Here is a 13765-nt window from a genome sequence, read left to right on the forward strand (position 1 = left end):
ACAAAAATACACAACATTAAAACCCTCACAAAAGATCCTCAGCATTTTAAAGTACTCTTTTCTAATATGAACATTTAAGTATGAAATTTTACCAGAGTTATACATTTCTGCAACCAATCTTGGGCAACATAATGCATTTGGGTAGGCTATTTTTGGTTATATAAATGGATGCAAATACAATCATGGGTGCATAGAAACAGGGTTTTGTGCCCACACTCAGCAAGAATTCTGACTCTCAATTGTTCAACAATAGCCACTACTCACAGCTTCCACCTGCACGCTCAGCCTTCACTGGGGTGCTTTGACTGTGTGTGTTGATGTGTCTTTTTCAGAATATTTTTGTACCTCTGCAAATTCTGGGGGCTCCCAAGCCACCAGATATTTTCCTGTGGAAAGGTGGTGAGGTTTTGGCTACAGAGGGACCAGCAGCCCTCAAGAGACCTGAGATGCCATGGGTGAGGTGCTCCATTCCATTCTCCCCCTGTGATCCATAGTCAGCATACAATGTCTGTTGAACATTAGGTTAAGAGGCTGTTGTTCTAACAACTGTGTAGAAGATGGAATTTCAGCAGATGGAACTTGTAGTATAGTGGTTAGAGTACTACAGTAGGAGCAGGGAAACTGGAATTCAAATTTTGACTAAGCTATTAAGTTATCTCAGCTGAAGCTATTAAGCTGAGTAACCCTTATACTCTCAGCCTAATTGATCCCAGGATTGTGGTTAGGATAAAATGGGGTGAGAGGAGGGGGCTATGAACAAAATAGTCCCTTAGGGGAAAGGTGGGATATAAATGTAATAAACAATCAGGAGAATGAGTGGTTCTTTCTACCATTTTATATCTACATATCTATTTCTCCATGCGCCTTTTCCAACAACTCCATTCCCTTACCCCTCCCACCTGCTAGTCAGTTTTCCCCCTCTCAAAAGTCTCCTACTTTATGTGGACACTCAGTCTTCATTGGGCTTTTCAGGGGAACCCCACATTTCCTTTGCTTTCCCCCCGAATATTGTTTGTATTTCTGCAAACTTTGGGGTTACTGTGAGTCTGCTAATGCCTCCCTCTTGAGGGTCGGTGGTGTTGTTTTGGCTATGTAAGTGTGAACATTAGAAGACTTCAGACTATATGCTATTGGTATATAGATGATCTCATCTTAAACAAAGTGGGCTGAATCTTCACTAAATTAGTTAGAACAAAAGTCTAACAGAAATCAACAGAACAAGTTAGGCATGATTTAGTTCTTTTTGAAATCAGTGGGACTGAAGTTCAACTAACTTGGTCTAGATCCAATATATATATATATATATATATATATATATATATATATATATATTTGTAGTAGTAGTAGTAGTAGTATTTTTCTTGGAAACCACCCAGAGTGGTTGGGGCAATCCAGTCAGATGGGTTGGGTATAAGAAATAAATTATTATAATAATATTATTATTATTGTCATTTGTTAGTCGAGACTTGTTATGTATCATTTGGGTATACAGAACAGGAAAATGACCAACCTTGGTGCTAAAAAGGTGTAGCCGAATTCATCAAAGCGATCTAGCTTCAGAGTTTCCGTAACTATAAAGATGAAAATGCAGTGTCAGAATCTTTTATAAGCAAAACTAAGTATGTAAATGCAGTAGATTTCAACATTTTTAAAGCACTCGGTTCCTAGGACCCATTCAGACAATGGCTCCAGCTTAACAAGCTAAAGTTATTAAGCTGGGGAAGAGCATTGTGACCACATACTCCTGTTCTGCCTCACCCTGTGTTTCTCCTTGCATGTCCAAAATGTGAAATTGTGGTTTAATTCGAGTGTGCAGATCTGGAAAACTGGTTTAAAGTAAGCACTATGGAAGCAGCAAAGCCAATCAATATTACCCCACCACCCACATTTTCACATTAAAAGAGAGATTCATGTATTTATCATGAAATAGTAGCAACACAGCCTGAAATACTGCAACAATTGGTGCAAGGTAAATCTGGCATAGTACCGACCTGCTAAGCATGACCATATGGCAATTAAAGCTGAAGCCATGGGGATGTCAAGATGCAAACCAAAAGGACTTGTAAAATGTGCCACAGGTAAAATATTTTACTTAGCATAAATGCACTTCAGAGTTCTTGAAAACACAAATTTGGGGTGAGGTGTTAATCTGAGTTTCTTAATAAACTGAGAGGTGACAGGGTCAAAGAAGCAAGGAAGAAAGAGAAACAATTCAAAAGCATGTGAGGAAAAAATACATCATTTTCCCTTCTCTATTTTTAGAATACCAAATTGTCATGGGAGAAGCCCCAAGATGAAGGACACAAAGGAGAACATCCAGGAGGAATGAAAATAGAAGCAGACAACATGTATAAGCAACAGTAAATAGAGGGAAATTGAGCAACAAGAATATACTTGCCATTTTGGACTGTTATAATCCATCAGAAAGAGGCAAGGAAACATAAAAAACAAGGTAAAGCAAAAGGGGTCACAAACCAATATTTTATTCAACCAGTCCCTTGAATAAAAATATTGCGGCATGAAACGAGATCAAAGGTTCATTTTCTCTACAGCTGTACACTGGAGAAAAGACAAACATCTCTGAAGACTTGAACACATGTCTTTTGTCAACATATATCCATCACATAACTACAAAACAGCTTGAAATCTAGTTTTGAGCTGGCAACAACAAAGGGTCAATCATACATTATGTAGCGCAGCTATTGGGGCATTTCGCTGCTCCCTGGAGCAGCTTTGCTATGTGACTAGCATAAGACGTGGAGAACGCACACAATACTACAAGGGACGCACAAAAGATGTCAATGCAGCAAGACGGAGGACTGCTAAGAGAAGGTTAGATAGATAAGTCCCAAAGCAGACCTCTACAATGTGTGACTTGCCAAGCCAAACACTTCCATCACTCACGTTCTACAAGCTGAAGTAGGTTCAACCTGCCTGTGTGAGACCACCAGGTCACAAATTGTATAGGCTTGCCCCACCTGTGTTCTGGAAATAGGGAAAGACTTCCTTATTTTATCTAAGCTTTCATCCAATGGTTTTATGAAGTTCTAACATGTTTGCTTTTAAATCCTTTCTACCTGCTTTTGTTATTTTGAACTGCCCTGAGCTCCCTTTGGGAAGAAAGGATGGGCTATAAGCTTGAGACAAACAAACATAGCTAGAATAGGATTCTCAACCAAGTAGAAATTTGTAGGGAAGCAGCAGCAATGAAGAGGCAAGCAAGAGCTGCCACTTAGCCTTCCTCTGAAGACAGCTGAGGGAACTGCAGTAAGTTCAAAGTACGCCTAATAGGCTACAAACTGAGACCAAACAGTGGGAATGTAGCACACAATGGAGTGCATAGAGCTTCTGCAGCATCTTAGAAGCAGTAGTTTCTGGTGACCATTGGGACTGGTCGAGAAAAAGGCAGGGAGACCAACAGTGGGTCAAGTCCAAGCCCACGGCAAGGCAGAGCCAACTAATTCTAGTTCCCTCCTCATCTTCCCCCTTGCTAAGTTCCACAAAGGGGCACACTGAGACTATGAAGCAGGCAGCTGACAAGGAGAGCCGCCCCCTGGGCTGGATGTAAAGCAAGGAATTGGGTGCTACCTCAGGACAGGTGAGGCTGGTGGGGCAGAGAGTGATGCATTAACTCAAGTTGACTAGCATCCACATAGACTGAGACCTGAATGAACACCTGTTCTCACATTAAGGTTTCTGTACACCTTGTCAACTTTGGAGATTCAGGTTTTGGATGCTCTCACTGGGTGACAACTGAGGAAAGAGCTTTCTGGATGGTGGTGCCCCACTTACAGTACTTACTCTCAGGTAGACCTGCCTATTTTTTGGCCCAAGATTTAGGATACAAAGGAGGAATGGAAATAGAAGCAGACAATATGAGCAACAGTAAACAGAGGGGAAATTGAGCAACAAGAATATACTTGCCCTTTGGGACTGTGATAATCCATCAGAAGGAGAAGGCAGGGAAACAGAAAAAACAGGGTAAAGCAAAAGGGGTCACAAACCAATATTTTATTCAACCAGCCCCTTGAATAAAAATATTGTGGCATAAAGAGAGATCAAAGGTTCATTTTCTCTACAGCTGTACTCTGGAGAAAAGACAAACATCTCTGAAGACTTCAACCCATGTCTTGTTAACACTTTCTTTCATGTACCTTCTATATAATGCAGCTATTTCAAGGATCTGTGTAATAGAAATATTGACTCAGGGGGCTCCTAAGAAATTCAGCCCATAATCATTGATCTTGCACTCAAGAATTTTACAGACTGCTTCCAAGTTCAGGAAGTCCAGAAATAAATTATGCAATATGCTGGGCCACCAAAAAATGAAAAATAAAAAAAATCCATCACATATGTATAAAACAGTTCTGACAGCAACACACAGTTAATTCATACATAATGTGGAACAGCTATCTGGTGTATTTTGCTGCTCCCTGGAGAATTTCCTTCCAATGTGAATAGGAATGTACACAGTACTTACTACAAGGGACATACAAAAGATTGCAATGTAGGAAGTTATCAACAAGACAGATGACTGCTAAGTAAAAGTCAGACCAAAGTCCTAAAGTCGGCCTGCCAAGCGAAACACAGTCATCCCTCACATTCTACAGCCCTCAGGAGGTTAAAACTACCTGTTTTTCCTCCCAGCACCAGACCACAATAATTACAAATTTTCTAGGTTTGCCTGTAAGTATGGACCGAAATTTGACATATAGAATTCCTTTCCCAACAGAGATCAGGCAGATCTCTGTAGTGTTGGGCTGCTATCAGTACAGACTCAAATGTAATAGCTGAAGATATAGTTATGATTCCTTGTTTTCCCCTCTCATTCCTCAAGGCAAACACAAATATGATTTATTCATATTTATTCAGTCCAGGCTGAATAAATTATAGTTTGGTGTCCCTTAAAGTATTTTTTTTCCTTTCCATTTTTGTATTCTTATGCTGGTACATTCTTTCCTTTTCTCATTTTTTGCTTCTCACTTTAAAGACAACTTGAACAAAATCCAAAAAGGGCATAATCCAAATTACGTCCGCTCATATCACACACCACATGAAGCATTCAGAACAATTAAACTACAACACAAACCTAAGCAAGTTGAACTACTACATCATGTGTTGCATAGAATCTTCGCTAAATACCAGAATACACAACTCCTACCTTGCAGGTGGGCTATTCAAAACATAAGCTATTGCTTCCTTAAAAAGACAGCAATAGAGGATACCCAGAGCACTATTTCTCTAGGTAATGTAAGCAAGGAGATGAGGGGGGAAAGTTTTACCAGTGCAACTAGAGTAACAGAACATATTCTACTTGTGTACAGTACTTTTTGTACCTTGCAAGCTCAAACAATGACTTGGACTCATGGCTCTAGAGTTAGGGAGTACATTATGGTAACATTAATGAATTTCACAAGATTCTGACTTTTTAAATACAGTGGTACCTAGGGTTAAGTACTTAATTCGTTCCGGAGGTCCGTTCTTAACCTGAAACTGTTCTTAACCTGCAGCACCACTTTAGCTAATGGGGCCTCCTGCTGCCGCCGCACCGCCAGAGCATGATTTCTGTTCTTATCCTGAAGCAAAGTTCTTAACCTGAAGCACTATTTCTGGGTTAGCAGAGTGTGTAACCTGAAGTGCATGTAACCTGAAGTGTGTGTAACCCGAGGTACCACTGTACTGCTTTTAAAAAGGTGAGAAAACAATGTTGCAGAATGGTAAGGTCAAACAAACCATAGTTTATGAAGCCAGGAAGGAGTTATTACCACATGCTCCCTCTTTGCTCATCTCTCATGTCCAGAATGTGAAAGTGTGGTTTAATCTTGCGCATAATGAAAAACTGGTTTAAAATAAGCACGATGAAAGCACCAAATCTGGTGTGTGATGAGTCTCCAAAGAGGGGAGAGCCTAGTTGGGGATGCACGCTGATGCTCGTGCTCGACCTAATCAATCTCAGTTGAGATATAGTTACATCCCAAATATGTAATGGGATGCATGAAGAAAAACACTGGCGAACGGTTACAAAACATTAAAGTGTTAGGGCAACCCTTGCAGACATCAGATGGTTAGGATCTAGATGTCAGTAATGTTTCCCCTGGCTAATCAAAATTACCCCACTACCTGCCTTTTCACTTATCATAAAACAGCAACATGAAATCATAGAATCCTAGAGTTGGAAGGGACTCCAAGGGTCATCTAGTCCAACCCTCTGCCAAGCAGGAATCTCAGCTAAAGCATCCATGACAGATGGGTGCCCAACCTCTGCTTAGAAACCTCCAAGGAAGGAGAGTTTACTGCCTCGCGTGGGAGTCTGTTCCACTGCTGAACAGCTCTTACTGTCCATTTCCAAATGCAGAAATAGAACACTATAATAACTGATGCAAGTTAAAGCTGGTACATTATTCACTTGCTTTGCCTGACAACATGGTAGCTGAAGTTCAAGAAGTTAGAATGCCAAGATGAAAACAAGATGTAAATTGTACCAAGGTTAAGATATTTTACTTAGCATAAATTGACGTCAGGGTTTTTGAAAGAATAGGTATTTTTGCAGGGGGCAGGTGTCCTGATTTTCTCTATGAACCGGGAGGTGATAGAGTCAAATAAACAAGGATGAAAGAGCAACATAAATAGAAAAGCATATTGTGGAAAATATATCATTTTTCCTTCTCTGTCTTTCTAATACTCAGCTGGCATGGGAGAAGCTCCAAGATTTAGGATACAAAGGAGAACATTCAGGAGGAATGGAAATAGAAGCAGACAATATGAGCAACAGTAAACAGAGGGGAAATTGAGCAACAAGAATATACTTGCCCTTTGGGACTGTGATAATCCATCAGAAGGAGAAGGCAGGGAAACAGAAAAAACAGGGTAAAGCAAAAGGGGTCACAAACCAATATTTTATTCAACCAGCCCCTTGAATAAAAATATTGTGGCGTAAAGAGAGATCAAAGGTTCATTTTCTCTACAGCTGTACTCTGGAGAAAAGACAAACATCTCTGAAGACTTCAACCCATGTCTTTTTTCAACACTTTCTTCACCTTCTATATAATGCAGCTATTTCAAGGATCTGTGTAATGGAAATATTGACTCGGGGGGCTCCTAAGAAATTTCGCCCAGAATTATTGATCTTGCACTCAAGATTTTACAGACTGCTCCCAAGTTCAGAAGTGAATCATGCAATATGATGTCTCACAAAAAGCATATAGTTATCACATATCTATGAAACAGCTTTAAAACTAGCTTTGAGCTGGCAGCAACACAGGGTTTCTTCTTACATAATATGGAGCAGCTACCTGGGGCATATTGCTGCTGTTTTCCTATGTGCATAGGAATGCAGAAATACTTACTACATGGGACATTCAAAAGACTACAATGGAGGGAGATAGATGACTGCTAAGTCAAAGTCATACCCAAAGTCCTAAAGTAGGTGAGGACAATGTGTGACCTGCCAAGCCAAACACAGTCATCAGTCATGTACTACAACCTTAAGGAAGCTAAAACAGCCTGGTTTTCTCGCCTGCATGAGACACAAGGTCACATATTGTGTAGGCTTGTCCTAAGTGCATCTTATTTCATCCAAGCTTTGGGCTGAGAGTTTTATGAAATTTTTACATAACTGGTTTTAACTGTTGCCTGCAATGTGTTATAACATTGCTTTAAATTGTTTCAATGTGATTTTATTATTGTGAGTTGCACTGGGTTCTCTTTGGGAAGAAAGAGCACATTATAAATTTGAAACAAGCTAGCATAGCAGCTGAAGTAGGATTCCCAGGTTAGGGGAAATTTGCAGGGCAGTTCTAAGCAGGAGGGGCTGCCCAGGCCATGGGTAGGCAAACTAAGGCCCAGGGGCCGGATCTGGCCCAATCGTCTTCTAAATCCGGCTGGCGAATGGTCTGGGAATCAACGTGTTTTCACATGAGTAGAATGTGTGCTTTTATTTAAAATGCATCTCTGGGTTATTTGTGGGGCATAGGAATTTGTTCATTATTCCCCCCCCCCAAAATATAGTCCGCCGCTCCCCCCAAAGTCCGAGGGACAGTGGACCAGCCCCCTGATGAAAAAGTTTGCTGACCCCTGGCCTAGGCCACCCCCAATAAATGACAGAAGAGTTATTCATAGGGCTCCCTTTGAAGAATCCTAGGGAAACTGCAGTAAGTTCAAAATACACCTGATGGCTTTGTCCTGAGCCTAAACTCTGGGAATGCAGCACATGTCAGAGTTGAGAGAACTTCACTGGCACTTTGATAGCAGCAGTGGCTACAAGAAGCAACACTTAGCCCAAGAAGGAGGCAGCTGGCAGGCAGTGCTGCCCCCTAACTGGGAAGCAGGCATGTGGGGCTGGCTTAGGACAGAGAAAGGCTGGTCAGGCAGCGCCCCATTCACTCTTATGGACCAGCCTCCATGGCTTGAAAGCCATACACAGCTTAGGACCTGATGGAACCATTTGAGACTACTAGAAAAGAATCCACGTTAGACGCAATCCAGATTATATCCACTCATATCACAAACATTCAGAACAATTCAGCTACAATCCAAAACTTAGGAAACCTGATTTAACCTCGATCCAGAGATTGATCTAAATCACAATGAGTTCCAGCTAAGACACACTATGCACACAATCTAGGCTAGATTTCAAAAGGCACAACTCATACCTTGGAGATGGACTATTCAATACATTAGCTATTAGACCCCTAAAAAGACAGCAACAGAGGATATCCAAAGCATTGCTTCTCTAGGAAACATAAGCAAGGAGATGAGAGAGAAAGGTTGACCAGTGCAATTTGAGTAACAGAACATATTCTACTTGTGTAGAATACTTTTTGTACCTTGCACACTCACACAATGACTTGGGATCATTGCTGCAGAGCTGGGGGCACAGAATTCATGGCAATACTGTTGAACTTCACAAGAGCTTCATGGCTTTAAAAATGTTGCATTAGAAAAAGGACAAGAGAACAATTCTACAGACTACACAGCAATACTCAGATTCTGGAGAAAGGTCATAGCTACTTACATTTTGCCTGAGTTAGTGCTTCCTTAATGTTGGCTTTTATGTAGTAAAAGCTGTAGGATGGTAACACCAAGGCCAAACTATATAATAAATAAATCAACATTAAATGGTGAGAATAAAGCCACATTTCAATACCACAGAGCCTTATCAGCCTAGCATTTTCCCTAGCTTTGATGTGTAAGAAAATCATGGAACATGTGATTTCATGGCATACATTTGCTTGGCTAACTACTTCACTAAATCCTCTTACTGCTTTCTGCTGCATCTGAACTCCACTCCTCCAAATTAAACGTGTGGTACCGAGAATGAGATCCTTGTCAACCCCATATTGACATTTACAGAACAGTCACCATTTTTCATGGCTTTGTTTAACAGAAAATTAGTATCGCAGGATAGATTAAAGGTTGCCCACAACTTGAAAAACTAGGATGAGTTGAAGGGGGAAGGCAGGTAAGGTCTGTTTATTGAGACAGTGATTGCCATTTACTTCTGAGTATTCATGCATTGCAGTAACTGAGCATTAAGTTGATTTGACAGGAGAGTTGAAAGGCTCAATCCACATGGGGCTTTCTACAACTCAATTTGTTTAAAAATAAACCAGGTGAGTCACATTTATACCTTACACACTGAAGGAACTGTTGCTCCCTGAGTGAATACGTTTGGCTTCTTAATGTGAGGTGCAGTTTTGTTATTTGTACAAGATTGGGAAGTGCTTCAGGAGCCAAATACAAATGGGATAGATCTGTTTGCATGTCTATAGCATTTTAATAAGGTCAGCAGTTCGAATCCCCGCGACGGGGTGAGCACCCGTTGTTCGGTCCCAGCTCCTGCCAACCTAGCAGTTTGAAAGCATGTCAAAGTGCAAGTAAATAAATAGGTACTGCTCTGGTGGGAAGGTAAACGGCGTTTCTGTGCGCTGCTCTGGTTCGCCAGAAGCGGCTTAGTCATGCTGGCCACATGACCCGGAAGCTGTACGCCGGCTCCCTCAGCCAATAAAGCGAGATTAGCGCCGCAACTCCACAGTAGTTCATGACTGGACTTAACTGTCAGGGGTCCCTTACCTTTTTTAAAAAACCACACTACAGTCAGTTAACATATTAGTGCTGCTCTACAGCCGTCTTTTGCAAACTGGTTCCCTTCAGGTGGTTTGCAATACAATTCCCATCAGCCCCAGCCAGTGTGGCCAATGCTGAGGGATGATGGGAATTGTAGTCCAAAACATCTGGAGGGCAACAGAATGAGAAAGACTTCTCTAAAATGTCCCAAGAGCTGCACATGGCCTATAGGATTTTTGCTTTGTTCTGCAGAGTTGCAAGGTCCAATCCAGATCCACCACTAGCCTGACATCTATTTAAATATACATTTTGGCTAACTACTACTACTATTTTTAGTAATAATAATAGTTGTTGTTATCAGCCATTGAAGACACTATTTCTAAGCAGGAGACCTTGTAGACTATGAATTTTAATACCACCTATGGAAAAACAAACTTCTTTAGCTGTCTTTAACATGGAGCAGGGCTGCTTATTATGTAATATTTCCAGCAGATGCCTGTGGAGGAACATTGAAAGGAAACAGTAGGATACTCAGCTACAGACATGATAGTCAATTGCCATTTGAACTGTACACAGCAGAATTACTCATTATTTGGTGACAGCTTTCCACCAATTCCTCTCAAGGGAAATCAGAAAAGGCTTCTCTGTTATTAGCAGTTACTGCTGAACAGAACCCACTAATTAACATCTATAATTTTATGTAGAAATATGTCTACAGAAATGTGGTCTCCGGGGAGACTTAACTGCTGTTTTTCTAGGAGACCAAAAATACATTTAAAAAAAAAATCAGCCCGGAGAGAAATCAAACAAGACTTTGAAAATTAAGTCTGTCAAACAGATAACCAGTGAGGTAGAGCAATAAGACAGGAAATCCCCTAATTACAATTTTGGGCAAGTAAACAGGAAACTATGGTTGCTAATGATAGATAACATCAAATGTTGTCATTCATTTTTGAAAGATCCAAAATCTAATAATTTTCACTACTTCAGTTTAAGTTATTGTCAAATAATATAAATCACCAGAAGGCAGATAGGAAGGAAATTATTTCAGACACAGAATCTGCTCCAAGGGTTGCTAGGCTTCCAGAATAGTATATTTAGTGACTCAAGTTGCACTTACAACCCCCCTGCGTAACAACAACAACAACAACAACAACAGCCTATCTGGGCTTGGGGTTAGTTGCCAGATTCATGTGTGCAAAATCCAGAATTGCATTTGCAAGCACGTTATGAAGGAAGATCAACATGATTCTTTTATTTAGTATAGATGCTTGACCTGTAGAGTCTATAGACATGCAGTAAAGAGCCACACTCAGCCCTATAGAGATGGCAGAATGTATAGGAGCTCTCCCTGGCTTGCAGGGTGGGCAATGGTGATAGAGCAGCCTGGTAGCGGCAGCTAGTGCGACTGAATTTGGTAACACGTTCCGTTCCCTGTACAGTAAAAGGTAAAGGTAAAGGTACCCCTGACCATTAGGTCCAGTCGCGGACGACTCTGGGGTTGCGGCACTCATCTCGCCTTATTGGCCGAGGGAGCTGGCATACAGCTTCCGGGTCATGTGGCCAGCATGACTAAGCCACTTCTGGCGAATCAGAAGTTTACCTTCCCACCGTTTACCTTCCCACCGGAGCGGTACCTATTTATTTGCTTGCACTTAGGGGTGCTTTCGAACTGCTAGGTTGGCAGGAGCAGGGACTGAGCAACGGGAGCTCACCCCGTCGCAGGGATTCGAACCACCGACCTTCTGATCGGCAAGCCCTAGGCTCTGTGGTTTAACCCACAGCACTAGAAAGCAAATACAGGCTCAGTCCACCTTTCAGTATAAGCCACAGCAAAAAAAAAAAAAAGCTTCTGCTCTTGACTCTGCTACCACTAGAGTACGCCAAGCTCCACCCAATGGACTAGTATTAGGTATATTTTTTCAATCAAAAGCCAGCAATCCCACCAGTTGGAGCAGATAGTGATGGCTGTTTTTTGAAATCTCAAATGTTTCCTCTTTACTGATAAACAGCATAGGATTATTGGTCTCTTTCCCATGCACCAGTCATTCAAAGCTTATTATTATTATTATTATTACGATTACATTAGAAGAACTTAATGGGGAAGGGGGAAGGTTTAACTTTGTAAGGTGGAAGAGGCCCTGTGGAAATTAGGTTGTCTTTTTGTTTCTGAGATTTATTATAAATCTTCAATTGCATTGTTGTTTTCATTTCAGCTCATTAATGCCTTTTCCCTCCCTCTATATAACCATTTTGTGCACATGCGTTAAAAAAACACCACTGGGAAAAAGGCAGTTTTGGGGTAATCATACATGACTGCAACAAGGTTCTTTTGGTGGGATGTTTACCAGTGTGTAGGAGCTCTTGAGCTCATCAATTAAACACCAGAGAGAGAGAAATGAAGATGAACTGAAGGAACTGAAAGCTGAAGCCAACTGAGCATGCTCCATTTCCAAAATTAATTTTAGAAACTGTCTTAGTTAAACTGAAATTTTGAACGAGAAAAACGCAGGCCAGAGCAAAGCCATGTGGAAATAAGGGAAGATAAAAAGGGAGCTCCGCCTTTGCTAAGCCAGGAACAACCACAAAAAGTAGGCAGCAAGAGAATGTCTCATTCCACAACCTGGGTTCAAGTCCCTCTATGATTCTGGTGATAATCTGCCTAACCTCTGATGACAAAACAGGCTGGAGAATGTGGCCATTTAGATACTGCATCCTAGGTTGAAAAACACCATAAAGACATCACTGAAGCATCACTAAAAGGGCGGAACAGGGGCAGGGCAGGGCTTTCAATTATACACAATTTCACTGACATGTGCAGTGCCTCAGAATGTAACCCCCACATAAACGGAGGGCTGCCTGTATAACAAAATTTGCCAGGTTAAGGATATAAGGATATTTTTGCTTTTCAACAGAACCAGAAATGTTATTACCTGTAATCAGTACCATTTACAGCTGTCCATGTGTATGTTCTGTTTCCTCTGTCAATGTAGCGCTGCAAAATATTGAGGAAGACCATCATTTTCTCCATGATCTCAAGAAAGCTACAAAAATAGTTTTTTTAAAAAACCTACAAGATTCAAGAACAAATCCTCATTGCAATGTATTACACTTAAAAACTTCATATTACTTTACATATCTAACAATTAAGGGAAGCGTCAAACTGGGTGCCATGTAAATTCAGCCTAATGTTGTCCAAAATTATTTTCTTTTTTTTATTCCTTTCTGGCAATTTAGATTTCCCCTACATGTTAAAACAAAATGACAACAGTAACACAACCTTAAAATTGTTATCATATAAAACCTTAAGACTGTGCAGTTGATAGATAAGAAACATGCCTAGCAATACGAGAAACTCTCACATTATTTATGTGTGAAACTCTGTGCCTGAGATGCTCCCACAGAGAAAAGGAGTGCTGTGCTAACTGCTGTTCTACATGCATCAGCTGTTAGGCAGAGAGGCTGAGCAGCGTGAACGAAGCCCAGGTCTCCTCCTCTGGCCTCAATGACGTCCTCTTCGGGTGCTGGGGAGGGTCTCCTTGTGAGCCACAAGGTCCAGCTCTCTCACACCATTTCCTGGTCTGATTCTATTTATTTATTTTGCAGCACCATTTGTAAATAATAATAATAATAATAATAATAATAATAATAATAATAATAATAATATATTTCTACCCCGCCCATCTGGCTAGGTTTCCCC

General features: G+C 41.0%; 1 protein-coding gene across 4 annotated transcripts in view; it reads right to left on the bottom strand.

Moving 5' to 3' along the window:
• CACNA2D1 (calcium voltage-gated channel auxiliary subunit alpha2delta 1) overlaps nt 1-13765 on the bottom strand; it is a 404289-nt gene that overhangs the window by 34437 nt on the left and 356087 nt on the right. For all 4 annotated transcript variants that reach the window (XM_079993561.1, XM_079993559.1, XM_079993562.1 and 1 more), the window contains 3 exons: nt 12999-13060; nt 9014-9090; nt 1511-1571 (listed from right to left, as the gene is read on the bottom strand). In XM_079993561.1, the coding sequence (XP_079849687.1) occupies nt 1511-1571; nt 9014-9090; nt 12999-13060 (200 nt within the window). The remainder of the gene's footprint in view (nt 1-1510; nt 1572-9013; nt 9091-12998; nt 13061-13765) is intronic.

This window comes from Podarcis cretensis (assembly GCF_951804945.1).
Source record: "Podarcis cretensis genome assembly, chromosome: 10".
In the NCBI taxonomy this organism is placed as follows: domain Eukaryota; kingdom Metazoa; phylum Chordata; class Lepidosauria; order Squamata; family Lacertidae; genus Podarcis; species Podarcis cretensis.